The sequence below is a fragment of the Agelaius tricolor genome, unplaced genomic scaffold (assembly GCF_023055355.1).
Source record: "Agelaius tricolor isolate 1412-34295 unplaced genomic scaffold, bAgeTri1.0.p SCAF_5, whole genome shotgun sequence".
NCBI lineage: Eukaryota > Metazoa > Chordata > Aves > Passeriformes > Icteridae > Agelaius > Agelaius tricolor.
The window spans coordinates 38,244,313-38,265,468 of NW_027269265.1; the positions used below are offsets into that span (position 1 = coordinate 38,244,313).

The following is a 21,156-nucleotide window of genomic DNA, read 5'->3' on the forward strand; positions in this document are numbered from 1 at the left end:
CCCATGTGAGGTGAGGGAATTGCTTTGTTTGGTGTCTTTCAAGAGTTTCCTTTTTAACTGAAAAATGGAAACCAGTCTTATGGTACCATTCCAAGGAGGTTCTGCAATTAAAAATGACAGTCTGGGACAAACAAAAAATTAACTGTGCACTGAGAGACAGTATTCTTAGACTTTAAGCAATGTAATTGTTCCTTTTTGGTTTCTGACTAAATAGGGTCTACTGTATTCCAGAATGCCTTAAAAGACATATATATAGGTGCCTAGCATACTTCTTTACAGAAGAAATTGCAACATTTCTTAGTCAAGAAGTTAAAAAATGAAACAAAAGCAGGCTTTCCTCTTTTGGATTCAACCACTTGTTGAGTTATATTCTCTACATATTAACTCAGCCTCATATGTAGAATAATATTAAATCAGAGAAAAATGAACTCTTAATCACCATCATTCACTTAATGTAGGTTTCTCTCCCTATTTCAGGAATCATAACTTCAAACCACTCTTCTTTTTGTTTTGCTTTGTCTGGCTTCCCTCATTGCACCAAACCATCTGCTAGCAGAACATGCTTCTACCCATGTGTGTGGTGGTGTGCAGTGATAGTTTTAAAGCAACACACGAGAAATAAAACTTCAGATGCCAAAGATTATGTCCAGACTTTTTATCTTTGCCACCAAACTGTACTCCCTCGTGTGAAGCAGCAGCATGGGCACAGCCCCCATCCTGCGGGCCGGAGCCATGCTCCGTTGGCTGAGGATAGGGGAGGAGAGGGCTCGGGAGCCCCACGCCCTCCCGGGCACTCAGCTTGTGAGCAGGATTCTTGTCCAGCTGTGAGGGGTCTCGAGTGGGTGTCCTGTGAGGAGTGGCTGAGGGCCATGGGGATGTTTAGCCTGGAGAAAAGGAGGCTCAGGGTGACCTTTCTCTACAACTCCCTGACCAGAGGCTGTTGCCCGCTGGGGGCCAGTCCCTTCTCCCAGGTAACAAGTGACAAGATGAGAAGACATAGTCTCAAGCTAGACCAGGGGAGGTTCAGGTTGGACATTAAGAGGAATTTCTTTACAATTAGGGTGGTTAGACACTCGAACAGATTGACCAGGGCATGGTGGAGTCACCATGCTTGGAGTTAAGACTGGATGTGGCATTTACTGGCATGGTCTAGCTGACACGGGGGCGCTTACATTAGACTCAGTGATCTCATAGATCTTTTCCAACCTAATTGATTCTATTTGATTCTGTGAATGCCAGCAAGCCTGCAGTGAGGGCAGAGCCCGGAGAACTGGCTCCTCATCTTGGCCAAACCAACGCTGCTGCTTCCATGTTTGACTTAAGCTGAGGCAATTCATCTCCCTTCGCTGCTTTCCCAGGAAATTGGAAGGGGCCAGCATGTCCCACAGGTGAAGCACTTCACCTGCCGTGTCAGGCAGCGGTGTTGCCTGGGGAGGGGTGTCTCGGTGAGGGCTACACGGAGCCCTGGCTCCGTCGTGAGGTGCCGGCTGCGAGCCCCCCGCCAACATGGCGCCCCTGACCCCCGCGCTTCCTCTTCCGGCCGGGTTGCCATGGCGCTGCCCCCGGCCCAGCCTCCCCCCGCCCGCCGGTGTGTGTTTACATCGGGCAGGAGGAGCCGGAGCCCCAGCGCCGGGGGAGACGGGCACGCAGCCGCCGGCCGCCCGCCCTCCCTGCATCCCCGCCGGGCGGTGCTCCGGGAGACGCGGCATGAAGGTGATGCTGGCGGCCGTCCCCGGGGCGGGGGGTTCGGCTACGGGGGGGCGAGGGGCGGGGGCCGGGCCCGGCGGTAACCGGTGGCGGGAGGTGGTGGCGGCCGTGCGCTCTCGTAACCAAGTACACAACTTCCAGAAGCTTCCAACTTCGCGGGGGATGCGGTGTCGCTTCTTGGGTCCGTCTCCCTGGAAAGAATCCCCCGTTCTCTCCATTAAAACCCGACTCGTTTCCTACGGCGCTGAGATGGGAAGGGAATAGCGTAGGAGCCGGTGAAGGCTGCCTGCCCCCGCTGCCCTTCCAGGCTGGTGTCTCCACGGAGAAATTGCCCTCCTTCCCCGGGCCTCTTCCCTCATCCGCAGCATCTCGCAGGGCTTCGCTGCCCGGGGTCCGTGCCTCGCTGTGCGGCCGGGCTGTCCCGGTGCTCACCTGTGCCGCTGCTCTCGCAGGCCCTTCCCTAAGCCCGGCGGAGATCTCGCCTTTCTCCGTAGTTTGCTGTGGAAAACTGTTAGGATGGAGAATGTCTAACCTGAGCCGATTATTGGTGTGGGTGCTGAGGCTGGCTGGACTATAAAAGTAGTAATATATAACACTCAGATGTGAGGTTGTGTCTTCTGTTGTGTTGGTTAGGAGTCAGTGATGCCGTTGTATTATTTTTTTCTTCACTTTATGTTATCATATCTCTGTAATTTTCAGATGTGTGACTTTTAAAGGGGTTTTCTCTCATTAATCAGTCTGACACACCAGACATTCCCTGTCTCCTGAATTTGTCTAACAGTAAAATAAAAAATGTATTAGCTAGGTTGTAAGCTCTTTGAGGTAGAAACCGTATAGGTCTGTACCAATCCCGATGGAGAGGTTTGGCTCAGGCCTTCCTCCAAGCCTCTGAGTCAAGTAAGTGTGTGTTAGAAGTTCATCAGCTTGTGCAGGTGTTGGGTTCTGGGAAGTGCATGTGTGGCAGTCACTGGGCTTAACAATTGTCTCTGGGCACTAGGGGCTCTTAACCATGATATCTGCACAACTGGTGGGTGATAGAAAAGGGGCAGCCTTTGCATACATGCAATAAATATATGTAAAGAGAGCATGTCCTTCTGTGCAGTGTATATTTTGTTGTGCATTTGTACAAAGCCTGATAGTAAAATGTGTAATTTTTTTTCTTTCTCTCTGAGTATTTCTTAGTTCCAATAGTGTAGGATAATAAAAAGTATGTATTGAGAACGTTATTGATAAACAGCACTATGGCTTTGGGTGATTTGTTGACTTACACTGTAAAACAGAAACTTCAGAGTGCTGTGTGAACAGTACATCCAGTTTGAGGTCAAAACTGAAAACAGAAGCTGAAGGAAATCTTTTATTTCACTCAGAGTAAACAGCTGCTTATTCTTGCTAAGCCCATTACTTCTGCTGAATTCCTTTTTTGCCCCACTAGAGTGGGGAAAGCTCATGGCTATTTAAGATAAGCTCATCCTAAATACAGCAAGATGTGAGTGGAATCATGTTCTGACTGCAAGGAAAATGAGTGTGTTCAGGGGAGAGTTATCTGTTTGTTTTTAACCAATCATTTTCCAGGTATAAGCACTGTATAGAGCTTTTCAGTATAAAAGGGTTCACTTTTTTTCTCAGAGTGGGTAATTTCTTTCAGGGCACATTTCTTTCCATGTGTGCCACTTTTTCCTGTAGGAGTTGCTTCAAGTTTCTTCTGGGTAAGATCATTGCAGATGCATTATTTAAATTCTTAAGCTGAGGGTGGGGATAATTGTCTTTTCATTTAACAAGTGGAACCCATTGAAATGTGCAGTATTTTCACCCCTTTTAAAAGGGTGAGGAAAGGAGAAGTGAAGGGAAGGAGGAGGTGTCTGTGTGGTGTGAGTTGAATCTGAATCCCTTTTATGGGCCTGCTCATGAGTACTTCAGTGTGACTTTAAAACAAATAAGCTTAAAGATTTGATCATTGCAGGGAAGACATCAAAACTAAGCTTTTCAAAAGTCATTGTGTCAGTTTCTCCCCAAGTTATTGTTATATCCTGGGAAATAGATTTGAGTTTGTGTGTTTCTGGCAGCACTGGTTTTGGTGGTGAGCTCATTGATGCTGGTTAGCATGTTGCTGAGAAGGCAGAGCAGTCAAAAGAAATCAGGTTAATGCTAGTATCAAAATGGTCTGCCTGCTTAGGGAAGGGAAGAAGCAGGCAAAGGGAAGTAAGTGGTTACATCAGGGGATGTTCTTCTGCTGTAGAAGTGATCCTTTCAGGATCCATTACTAATGCTGATCATTGCTGAGGAAACTGAAGCCTCATGTAGTTTATTTTTAAAACAATAATTTAGTAAGTATCCTGTTGAAAAGGTAGAGTGAAGTAAAGTAGTATGGCAAAGCAATGCTTTAAAACTTGGTGTTGAAGCTGGACTGGATTCAGGATAGTCTTTATGTGTACTTTTTTCTGCTCCCATGTCTTTTGAGCTGTGTCTGTGCTGAAGGATGGTTTCTCTGTGCTCTTCCAGGCTATGCAAAGTACAAAACTGGTTGAAGTCCCTCGTCCTGCTTTATAGGACAGGAGTGAGAGGCAATCAGCTCAGATTGTGTCAGGAAGTGGACCTTTTCTGTATGTAGTAATAAGTGATACCTTTTGAATATGTCAATAAAGTTTGCTTTCCTTCAAGGGCAGATTGTCCTGATGGCAAGGAAATAGACCTTTTCAGGCTGCATTAGGAGCCTGGGTAAGGTGTCTGTCCTGTGGGGAGGGCAGTTCCATTAATTAGGGCAGTGGGGAGATAGGCAGGGATTTGGATGCTAATTTCTGTCCCACAACACAGTATCTTTCCAGTATTCGTCTCTTGTGGCTAAATGCTGGATTTCTCAAGTCTTAGGCAGCACTGGAGAAGGTTCTTGTGCCCTTGCTAACAGAACCTCTTCATGCTGTATCTTCAATGGGTGAATGAGGCATTAGGATAGTTCCTGGTATGGTTCTGCTGTGGTGACTGCTTCTAACACTGCTGCTGTCACTAAATCCAAAATCAGACATGAAAGGCATTGAGAGTGGCGGGTCATATTAAAGTTCTTGTTTGTGAAAGTAAGCTCAGGATGTGATTTAAGTAGCTGGTCCCCTCTTTATTGAAAGGATTGTTCAAAGTAGAATGAGAGCTTATGGTGCTTTGGCATGGGCTCACAGTTAAGTTATATAGTTTGGGATATGACAAGTGTCATAAATGTGACATTTTACTTTGAGAAACTCAAAGCTATATTTAAGAGAAAGAATGTGAACTTACTGCCTATAGTTCTCTTTTTCTGACTGCCTGTGATAGTGAGTGTTGACAGATAAATTTTAGCGATCTGAATAAGGCAAGATTATTTTGAAGATGCAGTATCAAATTTATGGAAAGTTCAAGTAAATATTTTTCTTGCTTGTGTTTACAGACAGCTCTGTTCCTTATGGATGTCGTGGGTTGTTCTGTCAAAATGATATATATGTAATCTTTTTTTTTTTTACATGTGTCCAATCTTGTTTATCAGGCCTCTTTATAGTTGAAATGAAAAGTGCTTGGGAAAGGAGCAGCTTATAAGAATAGGAGACAAGTGTTATTGCTTTCTGTGGAGTATATAGTAATATTTTGTTTTCCTAGCATGTAGTCCTAAATGTGGTCTAGAAATGAGGAGGAGCATGAATGTAAGTGATAGTGTAAAAGTTACATAAAGGTACATAGAATATGGAGTACATATTCTGTAGATAATTTTGATTGAAATATTTGCCTGTGATTGGTCACATCTGTTTTTCTTTATTGCTGAACTGTCTTACAAACCTTGTAGTGGTTTTCTTTTTCAAATTTCAGCTGAATTTCAGAGATATGGGAAAGGGTTGCATACCTTAGAAGTTCTGGGCAAAGGTATATTCTTGCATAGATGGGACAAATAGCAGAGCTCTTAAGTTTCTTCAAAATAATGTTCTGATTGAACTTAGCAGGTGTCACAGAAGTGGCTTGTGCTGGTAAATCTTAGTCTTAATATGTCTGCAGAGCTGCTCAAGGTCTACTGCATTACTTGGGCTTTGATTCATTCTAAAAACATTTCGGAGGGAGAACCTTTGCACTTCACAGATCTTCAAAGTAGAAGGCAGCAGTTACCAAAAGCTATTGCTTCCTGAATTAATTCTTACTTGTGTGTTGCTTGTGTTCATAATGATCAAGTGTTTTTTCCATCTGATGGTTGCTGAGTGTAGTAACTCTGGTTGGAATCTTGTATGCAGCAAGTTGTGACCTTTCTTACTACTTCTTGGAGTGAGTTTGGGAGAAAAGGAGCTCTCTATGGAGCCTGAAATAAAGGGGGTGTTACTGCTGGCAGTGCTTCTAGCAGTCGAGTTTTGACTGTGCAGGCTAGGTGTGAAATTGCAGGGCTTAAAAGTACCAGAAGATGTAGCTTTTGTTCTGTAGAGTTAGTAAATATTTTATCTGAAATGTTTCTTCTTTAAAGCACTACAACAACTGCATAGAATGACAAGCAATACTGATCTTGAAAAGCTCTGATGTGAGTTCAAAACTCATTTGTAAGGAAGGAAATATTTAACTACCTAGCCATCAACAAAATAAATTTAAAAGTTGTGTGATAAATAAATCATAATGCAATCTCCTAGCTAATTACCAAATGCAGAAAATGCATTTTGAAATACCTAATGAAATAAGGACCAGGAGTGACTTCTGTCCTGAATAAAATATTTTATATTTATTCTCAATTTCTAGCATCTAAAATTACTTTTGAATGTTTTGAAACAACTTTTTAACTTCAGATGGATTTGCAGCTTTTTTTTAAGTCAAATTTTTAAAAAGGAAATTAAGATTTTTTGCAAGATGACTTGTGTTTCAAAGTCTTGCAGTGATGTCTCTTGTGACTCTTTTGGGGGAGAATGCTCATATTTTTCAAGCTGTATATATGCTTATATACTTTGAATTCAAGTCTTATAGTAAAAATTCTGATGTTCTAGCTGTAAAAGCTGTAGAAAATTACTTAAATTTCAGCTCGTTAAAGCTAAAACAGTAGTAGTGCACCTTTAAGGAAATAAATGCATGGAAATTGAGTCATATGAAACCATAGTTATAGAATTCTGCTTAATGCATCTTTCCATGAGGTTTTTTTGTTGTTGTTTTTTTATTGTGACCCTACTGAGGATGGTGAAAAGGTTACTACATTATAAGTGTCTAGCATGGTTGAGAAGATCTTAATGACCTTTGCCTAATAATTTAGGCATATATGACAAAGGACTTTTCATTTTTCAGACAAATTTCTCATGCTGTCTGTAGCTCCCTAAAGTAATACTTCCACCTCTTGTTAGGAAAATGGAGAATATTCTTTCTGTAGAGTGCATTATCTCATTTATTCAGACAGACTAAAACTGGCATTAATCACTAAATCCGTCTGTCAAGGACCAAGCTGGAAAAGTACATTTATAGTATGTTATAGTATAGTTATAATATGTTATAGTATAATATACTATAGTATGTTAGTTATTCTCTTTGGGCTAGGTCAGTACATGATCAAATGAAATGTGATTTGCTTGGTTTAGATTTGGAAAACCACTCTTACATTCTTTCTGTGCTAACATTGATTTAGTAGGTGAAATCCAGATGGAAAATAAATGATCGATTGAGACAAAATTCAATACAATAATTAATTCAAAATCCAGAACTGTTTTGTCTACCACTGAGCAGACTGTATTGGCTGTTTGTTGTATAAATGGTACTATCTATCCTGTACAAAATATGAACATGGAAGTGTAAACCATCAGTTTACTGGCTTGCTGAATGGAGAATAGACCGTGATGTCATTAGTATTCTTGAAAATTTATTTATGCCAAATAAACCCTAATTTGGATTACTGACAGTACAAAGTTGTTTTATTGCTGTAAAAATAGGATTTGACTGTTCTGCTGAGAATAGAACTCAATCTTGACTTGGCATTTGCAACATTAAATCTTTCTCTCATTGCCTCTGTCTACCAGTCCTGTTGTCAAGACAAAATTAAGTATTAAAATTGTAGCCTCCCTAATGTGTTTGTCCAAACTCAGAAAAGAGCAAGTAATCTAAGCAACTTTTCTATTCTTTGTTACAGCGTACTTTGAAGAAAGTGCTACAATTTTACACTACTGTCATCCTCAGCACTTCTATTTCTGTACTTTCCTTTAGTGTTCCAGGGGATTTATAACTGCAACTCAAATTCCCCTTGGGCTGAAACCTGGCACAGGAGCTCTCATTATAAGTGAACTTTGTTTTGCAAAATTAAAAGGGGCTTTCTTAAACATAGAGGAAAGAAAAAAAAAATTATGGTTGCTCATCAATTTTATTCCCACTGCATGAAAAATCCAACTGACATTGGAAATCCCAAAGGCGTGGCTGTGCAATCAATAATGATGGCAGATTCAATGGAATGTTTCTATTGCATTTAGAAAACTTTAAATTAAAGTCTTAATTCCTTGAAGTGCTGAAAATTCATTGGTGAAGTAAAAGCTACAGCTGCAAACTGCCTAACAAAAGTACAGTGATAGTTGTAAACTTGTTCCCAGTGTCTGAGCAGCAGAGAATAAGGAGATGGTTGGGTGGTTATGTGCTTCAGGTGAAGTACCTGTAGGTCCTCAGCTCTCTGGAGAAGGTTGTCATCATGTTGAACTACCTACCCAGTGGTTTATTGTTTAATTTTTATTTTTCTTTAAACAATAGCCTCCTTTTTTTTTTTCTGTAGGAATTGAGACCTTATGTAATTTTGTAAAAAGCAGAAAGGGCATTGTGAGCCACAAGCCATTTTCAGATATGGAAAATGGAACAATTTAATTTGTTTAAACATGAAATATCCAATATAAGTTCTGAGAAACTTTATAACAGTGACTGGATAGAGGAGAGATCCCAAATTAACAGTGTCATTAATGATGTCATTTTAGGAAAGCCTGATGAAGGTCAGTTTCATTGTTACTGGATATGACAAACCCTTTGGCATCTGTGAACATTTGGCCCAGTCATAGCATGTATCATCTCTCATGCATTTGGAGAAAGTGAAGTTGGGGTGAGAAGGGCTTGGGTTTTGATTTTGTGGTGTTAGGAAGGGGCAAAGTACGCTAATGTGCAGGAAATTGTGTGTTTTACTCTTGTGGATTTAAACCTGATACACAAATAGCCGATGCTTTTACTGGGATACTTGAGCATCCCAAAGCACTTAACAAACTGTCCTGTGTTTGGGGATTACTTCACTTGTTTCTTCACACAGAAAGAAACACTGAATCTTGTCATTCTTTAAGGGTGCATCTAACCTTTATGATTATCGCTTGACATATATTTGATACTGTATAAAAAAGGCTGGGAAGCTTACAAGTGAAATCACAGATGTGGAGGTATGAAGCCTAGGCTGCCACGAATTTTCCTCTGCTTAATTGCTTTATTGGACTTGTGCCTACATAGAATACCAGGTCTGAAAGTCACTGTTAGGCAGGACAGAGGACATGTGATTTATGCTGGCAGTTGAGGATTCGTATAGAAAGAAGCAAGTCTGACTTTCTGGGCTCTTAAGGAGAGGCTTTAGGAGGAATGAGGCAGTTTCTTACAGTGGAAGAAGTAAGATTCTAGGCTCAAGTCCAGAATATAAATGAAGAATATTTTCAGAAAGTAGAAACTGGAATAAGGTGTTAAGAAGCAAAAATGGGAATGTGAAGGTTTAGATCAGGAAATAAATACCATTTTCACTTGAAAATGCACAGGGAAAGTAGTAGCTAAAGCTGAGATTTTAGAATTATTTCCCAAGTGTAGTGTCAGCTGAGACAGTAAACTGCTGCTGAATCCATGACTATGAGCTTTAGATTCCTCCAGCTTCTGTTCTGAAAGGGGGAGAAGATTGCTTATAAGTTTGGGTATAATGGAGAAGAGTACTTACATGATGTATTTCCTTCTGGTTCTGCTTATGATAGGGAATTTAAAAAAAATCACTTGTCTTTAGTGAGTAGAGTAGGAATGGTGAGAAGGAGCAGAGTTGCAAGATATGTGGTTCTCTGTAGGGGGACAGAATATAAGTAAATAAAGGTAGTATAGAAAGTAATTTTACCCCCTAAAGAGTTGCAGCTGGGTTAATTATTAAAGATTAGGAGCAGGCCTGACTTTAACAGGCCACAGCTGTAGCCAGTAAGAAGAATGAGTGTTATAAAAGAGTGGATTGGTTGGTTGAGGGAGAACCAGTGTCAGTTGGTTATTGTGAGAAGAAGAAAGAGTCAGTGCTTGGAGGAGCTGCCTATGAGAAGCATCAAAGAGGTATGAAACTCTTGTAATAAGGAGACAAAAATATGGAGCCTTTGTGATATAATGACAACAGTTCTCTGAAGGAAATTTGAAGTTATTTGTCCCAAACTTGTTCAATTTCATTAATAATTTTTCACAGGATGTATATATATATATATATATTTATTTATTTATTTACTTATTTGATTGCCCTCCCTCACAGTTGCCTTTCTTGGACTTTCTTTTGTAGTTTTGTATTTTGCTGCTCATTAACAAAGTGAATTCCTGACTCAGTGAGCAGTCAATTGACAGACTTCAGTTTAAGATTATATACCATAATTAATATAATGCCAAGTACAAAAGTAGAGTCTAAAAGGCCTAAAAGTGGTGATGGTGCAGGTAGGATTTTTGGTTGCTTCAAGATGACTCTTTAGAAAGCAGAGCCATATTGGGGCATTTGCAGTGACAGTCTCATGTTGGTATTGACCTATGAGCAAAATGAGCTGACACTGATTGCTTGGTGTTGGGATTGCTCCTGTACTGTGTGGGTATTTTGAGTATTTATTACTTTGCTGAGATTGAGGTAGTATGGCTCCTTGTCTGATTGAGCATGCTGGTATCACTTGTTAGTATAAATGTGGTGATGAATGGCGCTCTTGGTTTCAGTGTCATAAACATAACTCTGTACCTTGTGGAAAATGCTGACCCTGACTGGATAGGAACTTGCTTTCTGTCTTGCATACATTTACTACAGCACTTGTGAAATGTACAGCCTTTAAATATACTGAAAATCTGAGCATATAGCTGAACTTCTGGTCAGGATTATTCTCAAAATATTGTATCCTGTGGAAGAGCATGAGGTATACTCTGAAATGCCTGTATGCAATTTGTCACACTTGTTTAGTTCAGTACTGGCAGCCCTCTCTGTCCATAAATACATAGCCTTCTATGAAACATGTTATAAATCCACAAACAATAATTTGCCAGGTCACAGCAGTCCATAGCATTTGGGTTAAACTGCATTGTAAGGTCAGTAGTCATGCAGTGTGATCAGAACAAGGGATTGTATGTTTCTCAGTTTCTGTGAGAATTCCTTTAGGATTGATGATTTGCTGAGTTCATACAAAGCTTTCCAGCTTCCTTAAGAGTTCATTGAAACTGTTGGCAGAAGCAGAGTGAGCTACCTTGAAATCTCACATCTTTAACTTCATTTTGGAAGGGTGGGTGTTGCCTCTGCTTGAGTTTACTTTTTCAGCCCGGAGACGGTGTTAAAATATGACAGAAAAATTGCCACTAAGCCTTAATGGTGCTCCTAGTCAAGTACTCATCAAGGAATTGTATGAAATGCTTGCCTGCTGAGGGCAGGGACTGTCTTTGAAGAGCTAAGAGGTTTTTCTTAGCTATATATTTCTTAGGCTCTGTGCCATAACCTAACTTTCTGTAATAATACCTGTTAACGTTTGTGCTTCTCCAGTGGTTCTAGTGAGGAATAGGAACTCATTCCCAATTTAAGAGGCTATTACAAACCCTAAATAATCGAAAGAATATTGTACAGTAATATCTGCTGATGTTCCTGAACTGTTGATACACCTTCCTGCATCCCAGATGCTCCTGAGGGAATGTCAGAGCAGAAGCAATCTGTGTACAGTTCCTTCTGCCACCACTACAGCTCCAGAGGATTATTATTGAACCTGCAAGCCAATAACTTCCACAGTTGTGAGCATCCCTTTCCCCTACTTGTCTGTCATGGATCCTTAAGAATGAAAAAAGGAGATGTAACTGGCGCCTCATTCTTGAAATGATAGTGTAAAAAGAAAGGTTGAGACAAAGTTATTGGACTCAACCTTAGCGTAGTTACAAACCTTCTCAGAAGATAATTTCCTGGATTTTTTTTTTGATTGCTATAGATGACTGTGCTGCCAGAACTGTAGATATGGTAAATGTTGATTACCGAGCTTGCAGCAGGTCCAGTGAATTAAACTCAGCAGATGTAACTAAAAAAGCAATGGACATGCTAACACAAGAAAAGAAAAAGCTGTTATAAAGACACTTTGTAATCTTGTCAATGACGCCTGTCAGTGTTTGAACCTTAAATATTACTTATGGATATATATATATATCTGAGAACCCAGAGTTTCATCTGCTGTTAGCTATTTCACATTTTCATTAGTGAATGTCAGTACCATGCACACTTATTCACTGGCCTCAGTGATTAGACAGACATGCTGAAGTCTGATAAACAGATATTTACAAGACTACTTTTAGAAGCTCCCTGTATAAATGTGATATGTCATACACAATCATATATTGTGATATCAGTGAACTGAGAACTGGAGTTACTCTGTAGAAAACATTTCGAACTTTATTTTAGCAACTAGAAAATCTTAAGATTGAAAAGTTTCTTGCAAAAGAGTTCTTGAAAAAATTAAAATTGGGGATTACCTGACATGTCCATGCTTCACTTTAGACTATTTTCCTTTTTAACATTAAATTGAGGGGGAAAAAAATTGTAAATAGTTTTTGTGTTTGGGAAGAATTCTCAAAACCATACAGGAAATGTATGCTAAATATAGTTAAAATATGCTGTGTTATGATTAAGTGGTTTTGAGTAGTGGAAAAAAAAATCCTCAAAAATTCTGGTCATTTCTGTTAGACATTCAGCATGTTCTGTAGAAGCAGTAGTCTTGTATTGAGCATTTTTCTTCTGTAATATTCCAGTAGCAACTGCTAAAAGTTTTGAATTGGAGGAAAATTGGTGATGGCAAACAGTGTCTCAGCCATGGTGGTCTGTAATGAGCTCTTTTTTTTCTCACAGCTGAATTTGCTAATACTAGCTTAGGTACAAGGCTGACCTTCAACTAAGATAAATCTTAGTTTTGGAGTAAGTGTTGTCAGTGATATCCACCATACTGGAGCATTGTATTGCTAGTGAACACAAGCAGTAGTAGCTCATATGTGAGGAAGAAAAAACCATAATGCCACCACTCACTTTGGGTAGCATTTTGCATCCTCTTTGTATTTATGTAGATGGCAACAACTGTAACCCAAAGGAGCATCAATTATCATGGGCTGTCATTAGGAGAAGCTGCTGAGCAGGTTTGTCTCTTAGGAAATTGAGAATACTGACTATTCTGAAGAAGGGAAGACAAAGCTTTTCTTGCTGGCTTTTCCACAGTCCCTGGAAGTTGGATTGTCTCCTTGAGCAGCATATAGCTAGTATGTGCAGATAGGTCTTACTTGTTTTAACAAATTAAAGTAATTTTATTGCTGTAAACCAGAAAGTACAGGCACAGGATTCATATTCAAGACCTCTTCTAGTTTAGGAGTTCGACAGTTGTGGTTTAGAATGTTTCCAAGGCACACATTGGTGCCTCATATCTTACATGTCCATAAGTTTTATATGAAAAATAAATCTTCTGATCTGGTATACTGCTGTAGCCTCTCCTTCCCTCTCCTCCTTTTCTCTCTGTGGCACTGATGAATAGGAAAGAAGTGTCAATTCACATATTGCCAGTTGGTGTAGAAACTTACTCAAATACATACTTTATAGTCAACTTGTTGCTCTTACCCAGAATTATTTACATGTTCTTAATGTCTGGACCACATTATTTAGTTGAAGTGAGGAGATAGTCCAATTAAAAAAAAATAATCCCAGGAGCCAGTAATCAACATCAAGATTCAACTAAGGCAACTTACTACTTTCCCATCTGTACCATGTGGTAAACACTTTGTTTCCTTTCTGTGATGGCTACTACAAGGCATGACTTAATGTTTGAACTCTTCACTGACCAAAGCTGGGCACCTGATATTGTGTGTTTTTAAGCAAGGAGAAATTGTTAAATAGCCTAGGGAAAACTTGCATAGTCATGGATGGCAGAAATCCAGGTTCTGACCCTGGCCCCATCGCAGTAGGCCTGTACACTTCACCTGGTGGTCTCTTTTTTCCCTGCTGTAAAACATCTGAAAAGTAAGGTGGTACTTTTTGTTTTCATGTCCATTTGGTTGAAAATAATGGGGAATGGATGAAAATGTGAGCTACTTGCGCAAAGGATGGAATTTGACAATTGTTACTTTTCATGATGTACAAATTGAGGAAACAGAGAAAGTAGCTAATGCTGTTGAGGTAACCTCTCAGTCACAGGGTTTGGAAAGAATGAAACTAAATGCTGCAGCTTTAGGACCATGAGCCCCTTTTCTTCCTGACTTACAATAATAACATTTTGCAAGCTGTTGATGTACCGGCTGTACTTCTGTAACATTCCAGCTGTGTATGTTAGTACACATTTTCAGATAGTTCAGACTACAAACCCAGTCATGTTTTCAAAGTGCACAAAAGCTTCATTTCCTAATGACTGCCAAGTTTGTCATTTTACTCTTCACTGTACTAGCATTGCAAAGAATTAGGCTTTTTTTAGTGGAGCCCTCTAGCTATGCCTAGTGTTTACTCTTCTGTAACTTAAAAAAAAAAAGGTAAGTTGAGTGGAAGAAGATGGTGGGTTTTTTTTTCCTGTGATAGTTTGAAACTGAAAAAGCAACTACACTTTTATAGCTCCACATGTAATGAAAATATTGTGTGTGTAAAGTTAGTTCAGCTGCAAATCTTTTAAACTCTGCTCATGTCCTTCCAGCAGTAACATTGCAGGCTCTTTACAGGATCAAGAAGGTTGGAACATGGAAATGCAAAATCTGGGAAGGTAGCCCAGTAGTTTTTCAGGAATGGTTAGTTTGGCATATTACACATGGAGGCATAAATGGATGTATTGAGCTTGTAGGGGAAAACTCCACAGTCAATGGACCTGCATAGGTTAGAAGATTGCAAACCAGTTTGCTTTGTTTTCCTTTGAAACAAATGACATTTCAGAATCTAGTCTTGATAAAACAAAGAGAAGGTTTTTTTCCCAAAAATTCCAGTTGATGGTGGGTCTGCTGCTATCCTTGATAAATGGAAATTTTAATGTGTTACTGCATTATCTGTTTTGGAAATAGTAATTTAGAAATTGTGCTTCACTGGTTTTCAGGCAGTTAAGAAATTCAGACCCTTACAACTTCATGTGCTGTTGTGAAAAGTCTTTTTTTTTTTCTTTTTTATGTGTGGGGTTTTTTTTAAGTTTCTCCTTTCTGTGTTTCAACTGCAAACAAATCTCCCAGCTATTTCTTTCTCATCAGCTAAAGTGAGCTCCTTGTGTCCTTACTGGCTGGCATATTCTCTAGTCCTGTAACCATTTTTGTGGTTCCTGTCTGAACTTTCTGCAATTTACCTCCTCTTGCTATTCTGTTCTGCAGGGCCCTAGCTTAGAAACACAGATGGTGGATGATGAAACTGAGCCTACAAGTGAAGAATTGCCTCCTCATCTGCGGGAAGAGCCTCCCGAAGGTACAGTGCTGGCACTCAATGTAAACTCTTTGCAATCAATTGAAGAAAATGTTCTGGCCAAGAAGTCTGATTTATCTGTCTGACTTGAACCGGTATCTGCCTGTTTTCTGAGAGGGGTAAAGCTTTGTCAGAGGTGACAGTTTAGCCAACCTCCCAGCCAGAGCCAGCCCCTAAGCCTTCTTTTGCATTCAAAGGAAGGCTTTACCCACTGAGGTGCAGACACAGTTCTGCATTCTCTTTAACAATATGGCTTCTGATTAAAATTGTCCTGCTTGATCATCCTGTCATCGGGCTTAGGAATAAAATGCTTCCTCTAATGTCTTATTTGTGATGTTTTGTGTCTTCATTAGGGGAGACTTCCTAAGCAGTCCTCTTTTCTCTCTTTACCTCTCTCTGCAGCATCCTGCTATTGAAATTGTCCCCCGCAGAGACTTGTCAAAGTTAGGTATTCTAGTGATTTTGTTTCTTTTCACGGTCTCTCTTGGAAGCCAGTTTAGCCATCTGAGGAGGAGGCAATGAAATGCTGTCCGTCAGCAGGAGGCTCAAAGATGCCAATTTTAATTAAAAACCTTGTTTGCAATGACATGCCCTGGATTTATACAGGGAACAGATTTTTTTCCCCACTGTGCAAAAGTCACAGGCATTGAATATATGCAGCAAAATAGGTGTTGCTTTCTTTTGAATAGAAGCTGCTAACATTGCTGGAAGTGATAATACATCCTGAGCTTTGTCTTCAGTTCATTTGCTTCTAAAACACAATCACTCATAATCACTGTGGATGGCTTAAATGACCCAGAGAGTGCTGAGATTCTTATTAGCAACTTAGTGTTAAAATACCATGACTTGTCTCTGGGAAACATAAATGTGTTTTATATTTTTCCTTTAAGAGAAAAAGATGCTGATACAGCATTTATACTGACAGCCATTCTTAAAGGGAATATGAGCAAAGTAGATGGTTTTAGGAAGTTGCTGCTCCCATCCCTTCTTGTTGAGCATTCTGTTAAAGTTTTCTTATTAAGTTGTAATTTCTTGTTCTGTTCCATTTCACATACTTTGTGTTGATAATTACAGTATATAGAGGTAAGTGAAAGGTAGGTTTCTTTTGCAGCTCTTATAAAGCCAGAAGGAAATAAATGTGGAGAATGTTGTGATTATTCTATAAATTCTTGGAGGATACAATATTAATATTCCCTCCCCCTCCTTACTTTGTAAGCAATGCCAAGTCAGCATGTAACAACAGTTCATTGAAGTAAGAATTCTGGTCACTAGCTGAAGCTGATGATTTACATGAGCCTGGAGACTATATCCTGGAATGTAAAACCCATCTTGTCTCATCAGTTTATCAGGAATAGGCTTAGATTTTGGACTGTGGCTTTTACTTTTATAATCAAAAGAGGTTTTTTCAATGTGGCTCAGTATTTTTCAAACTAACTTTTTAAAATGAAAGTAAGTTCTTCTGCCTGCAACTCTGCTGGTTTGAATGACAATGAAATGTGTCGGTGTTAATATTCTACTTCTGTGACTTATTGGATGGTCTGGGAGAAGTATGTGGTCTGGATATACCCACTTTGCTGGTGTGAGGAAAAAAAAGAACTGTAGCAGTTGAGCTGATTTGATTAAGCAGTGATACAGTAGATAAAGTCTGAGCTCAGTATGTACCTTTTGAATTTACAATGATCTCCAGAGTAGCAAAATAGGAGGGATGTTGAAAGCACAACTGAAACTAGAGTCTGCATGACAGAAGAAGTGGAAAATTTGTCCTAAAGGAGAGCAATCAGGATTATGCTGAATTTATAGCTGACTTTGGATATTGGTGGAGTTGAGTAACAGAAGTGTTCCTTAGAAGCTGCTGTCTACCAACACAGACCTACCAGAATCACTGTAAAGAACATATAGTTGCAGGCATCATTGCAAATACCTCATGGAAAAAGAAACTCTGACGTCCTTTGACTTAAATACCATTCAGAGTACTATCTTATCTTTGCTGCTCTTCAGATTTCTTGTTTCTTCTGACAGCACTTTCCTAGTTAAATCAGATGCTTTGCAATACGTAAAACCATGTTGTTGTGACTACTGCAGTCTTGTTTCCTGGGATCTATGAATTGGAGACCATGTCTGCTTGCCTTCTGGTTATGAGTGCATAAGGGATGGAAGGTTCTCCAGAGTCTCTCTGTCTAGCACTAAACCATTTTTTCCCCAGATGGCGTCATAGTAACTTCATTTCCCATCTTGCACAGTGTATCTACTGCCCTTCTGAAAGGATGGGAATTGGAAGCACTGTTCTAGGTACATATTGCAATAAAATAAAAGTTTTCCCTTCATGGATTGTCATATTTTTAAACAGTGCTGCATAACAGCCTTCTACAAATAATGGGACAATTTTACATGTCATCATGTGCATAACTAAATGGAGTAGGTATCTATGTGGGTAACAACTGGTATGGAATAGCAGATGTTGGTCCCAAGTGCAGTTTGGCAGCCTGGCAGCGTTTGAGGCAAGAGAAATGCCAAGACAGAGGCTAGTATCTGTGTATCACCTGAATCTGATTGTTTTGCTGCTGTTAAGTTTAACTTTTTTTTTTTGTGTGTGTTTAACTAAGTTAGCAGAGTAAATGAGTTAGAAGTACAGCTCCTGCCGGATCCCGTGCATGGCATTAGATGCCACAAGGGGCTTTTCGAAAGCTCGGTGGCGAGGTTGCGTTCCCAGGGCGGCGCTGCCGCGCGGTGCCCGCCGCGAGGAGCGGCCGCGCGGGGGCGCTGCAGGCCCGGCCATGCCCGAGCCCGCGCTCTGGGCAGCGCTCGCACGGCGCCGCCGCCCGCAGAAAGGGCTCAAAGCTCTTCGCTCCTCTCCCCGAGCTGCCGTGCGCTGCCACAGGGGAAGCTCCCACACTCTGCCGCAGGAAGGCTGTTTGTGCCCTAACGATACTTTACCTCTTGACATCGTGATCCATCTGCCAAATTCACGGGGTTTTTTTATTCTCCCTTCATCTTTAGTATCTCTATGATCCTTGTGGCATACTTTTTTTTTATCCCCTCATTTGAAAGGGAGGCACAGGGGAGCAGTAGCAATTAGCATCCGGAGTGCTGGTGCACTTAGCACTTCATAGAGCAGGCTGTATAGGGCTGGTTTGCCATCAGCAGCTGGTGAAGGGCAGTGGGCTCTGCAGAGGAGCACACTGCTCTAAATGGTATGAACTGCTTCCTTCTTTGCAAGAAATTCACCATGACTTATCTGTGCTGCTACACATCTGAGCTACTTTCATGTAGATTTTGTGTGATCTTGAATGTTAAATGGAAGTGTGATTGCAGTGAGAGAACTAGATTTAGTTACTCAAGTACAGCCACACCTTGCTGTATCTGTTGCTTCTTTATTCTCCACTTCAGAGTTCTGTTGCTGATCATTCAATACAGTGCAGTGTTAATTGATATGATCACTTCACATTTCTGTCCTTTTCCATTGAATTAATCAAGAAAAGTGGTAGCAATGAAATCTGGTGGTGATTAAATCTTCTGTGACATTCTCCATTAGGATATCTCAGTATATTCTTTGCTGCATATATCTCCCATTTATTACACTAATTTTTGTGGGAAAAGTAGTTTTACTCTGTCAAACTGCTAAAAACTATGCATTGAGGAGTGTCTGTTTGTTGATACTGGGGCATGGCTGTAGTTTGTTTTGGCCTTACTAAGTAGTGCTGCATATACTGAAGTTCATTTCAAGGTGGTATGGTCTAGTTGCAAAGCTATGCCACTGATTAACAGTGATAGTCCCTGTTGGGAGTTTACAAACCAGTGCTTTCTTCCATGGCCTTTAAGTACTAAACATGAAGATTTTATCAGCCAACCTACTATGATCAGTTTTGCAATAAGCCTGAGTTTGTGCCTGAACCGTCTGCTACCTCTTCTGTAGTTTTCAGACCCAGCAGAGATGTTCCTTCTTTGTTGCAGACTGGGCCTTGTGGAGTAAAGTTTTATTAAAAGCAATGGGTCTTAGCAGCTCTGCAGTATATAACAGATCTCGGGAAATTTCCTTTCCAAATAACCATGGTGTTCTTAATTCAAATTGTTTTACGCTTGCTGTGGGTAAAGAATACACAGAGATAGTTACTGTAAATCAGATGATTTGCAGGAGTTTAGAACCTAGTATCTTGCGTGAGCCTTATAATCTGCCTCCATGGAGGCATGTAGTCTTTGCTGTTTTATGTCTTCTGCAGGATAAATCTATATTGCATCCTTGTGTAGGAAGCTTTAGGACTCCTTATCCACAGTTTGAGAATCTCCAATCCAAAGAATCTGGGAGTTTTGTGGATTGCTCATTCAGGATTGAGTTTTGAGACCAGCATTTGACCTAGATCTGTATGGATAGAACTAAAATCAAGTACAGTTGTGTTTTAGTTTAGGTACTACCATCCATTTGAAATGTCTGAATAATTAAACTGTGAACTTCATGTTGGTGTATTAACTTATAAGAATATGACAGTTTATTGAAACCAGCAGATGCCAGAGGAACATGCCTTTTCAGGCATCTCATCTGCAATGAGACCTTCAGTTGAAGTCTATGATACAGATGTTTAATTTCAAAAAGGTATATGTCTGTAAATAGATCCAGTTTTGATGAATGGGTGGCACTTTTCCAATTATTGTTGGGCCAAATGTCTGCTGCAACAATTGCCATACCAATATTTAAATGCTGCAAACTTTATCTGTTCTGTTTTACGTTTTCTTATTGCAAGTAATATTTAGTGTGTCTGTCTCCCAACTGCCCATATCCAAAGAACCTCAAAGAAATGACCCTGGAAAACGAGGCAGTTAATAGCAGTTCAATTTCCTTTCAGTATCAAGCTTTCTGCTAAATTCTGTTGCCTTTTCTGGTGTAAAGTAACTTAACAAAGTTGCCTGTGTGCCTTAGTGTACTTACCTACATACCTAGGTAAGTACGTGTGTACGTAGTCTACCAGACCAGTGTCTTGAAGTTCTGTGAAGCTGGCAGATGCAAAGCTGTGGTATCTGCTAAGCCCTCCTCTACTTTCCTGAGTCAAACGACACTCTCTTCAGGGTGCTGCCTCCTAATGTCCCACAGTCAAATCCTTCTACAGAGGACCTCTTTAAATGATCTGCTTTTTTTTTGTCTAATTGCCAGTCAGCCTGGATTGACTTCTGCAGTTCTTGTGGTCATGTAACAAAAGCAAAAGACTGGGAAAGGGATGGCTGTAATCTATCCCAGCAGTGTGGCCTGGCAGCCAGGAGGGCCAGCAATGCCCTGGGGTGCATCAGGGACAGCATCACCAACCAGGCGAGGGAGAGGATTGCCCCACTCTGTTCTAGCACAAGTCCTGTGTGCAGTTTGGGCACCACAGTGTAAGAAAGACATTTAACTATTAGAGAGCACCCAGAGGAGGGCCATGAGAATGATGAAGGGCCTGGAGGGAAGCCATATGAGGGAGGCTGAGGTATCTTGGTTCCTTCAGCTTGGAGAAGAGAAGACTGAGGAAAGATGTCATCTCAGGCTGCAATTTCATTGTGAGAGGAAGAGGAGGGGCAGACACTGAGTCAGGGGAAGTTTGCATTGGGTATGGAAAAGGTGCTTCCTCCAGACCATGGCTGGGCACTGGAACAGGCTCCCCAAAGAACTGGTCCCAGCACCAAGCCTGATGGAGTTCAAGAAGTGTCTGAACAGTGCTCTCAGGCACATGGTGTGATTCTTGGCGTTGTCCTGTGCAGGGCCAGGAGCTGGACTTTGATGATCTTTGTGTCCCTTCCAACTCAGCATATTCTATGATTCTTAACTCTACTGTTGACTTCGTCTGTGGCTCTAGTCAAGTAGTTTGGCCTTCCTT

General features: G+C 40.6%; 1 protein-coding gene across 1 annotated transcript in view; it reads left to right on the plus strand.

Annotated features, from left to right (window-relative positions):
* The first annotated feature begins 1,491 nt into the window (after positions 1 to 1,491).
* Positions 1,492 to 21,156, plus strand: part of LOC139590167 (transmembrane protein 263-like) — a 201,510-nt gene continuing 181,845 nt past the window's right edge. Inside the window, exons 1-2 of the mRNA XM_071427385.1 lie at positions 1,492 to 1,713; positions 15,229 to 15,319. Of these exons, the coding sequence (XP_071283486.1) occupies positions 1,507 to 1,713; positions 15,229 to 15,319 (298 nt within the window). The 5' untranslated portion in view covers positions 1,492 to 1,506. The remainder of the gene's footprint in view (positions 1,714 to 15,228; positions 15,320 to 21,156) is intronic.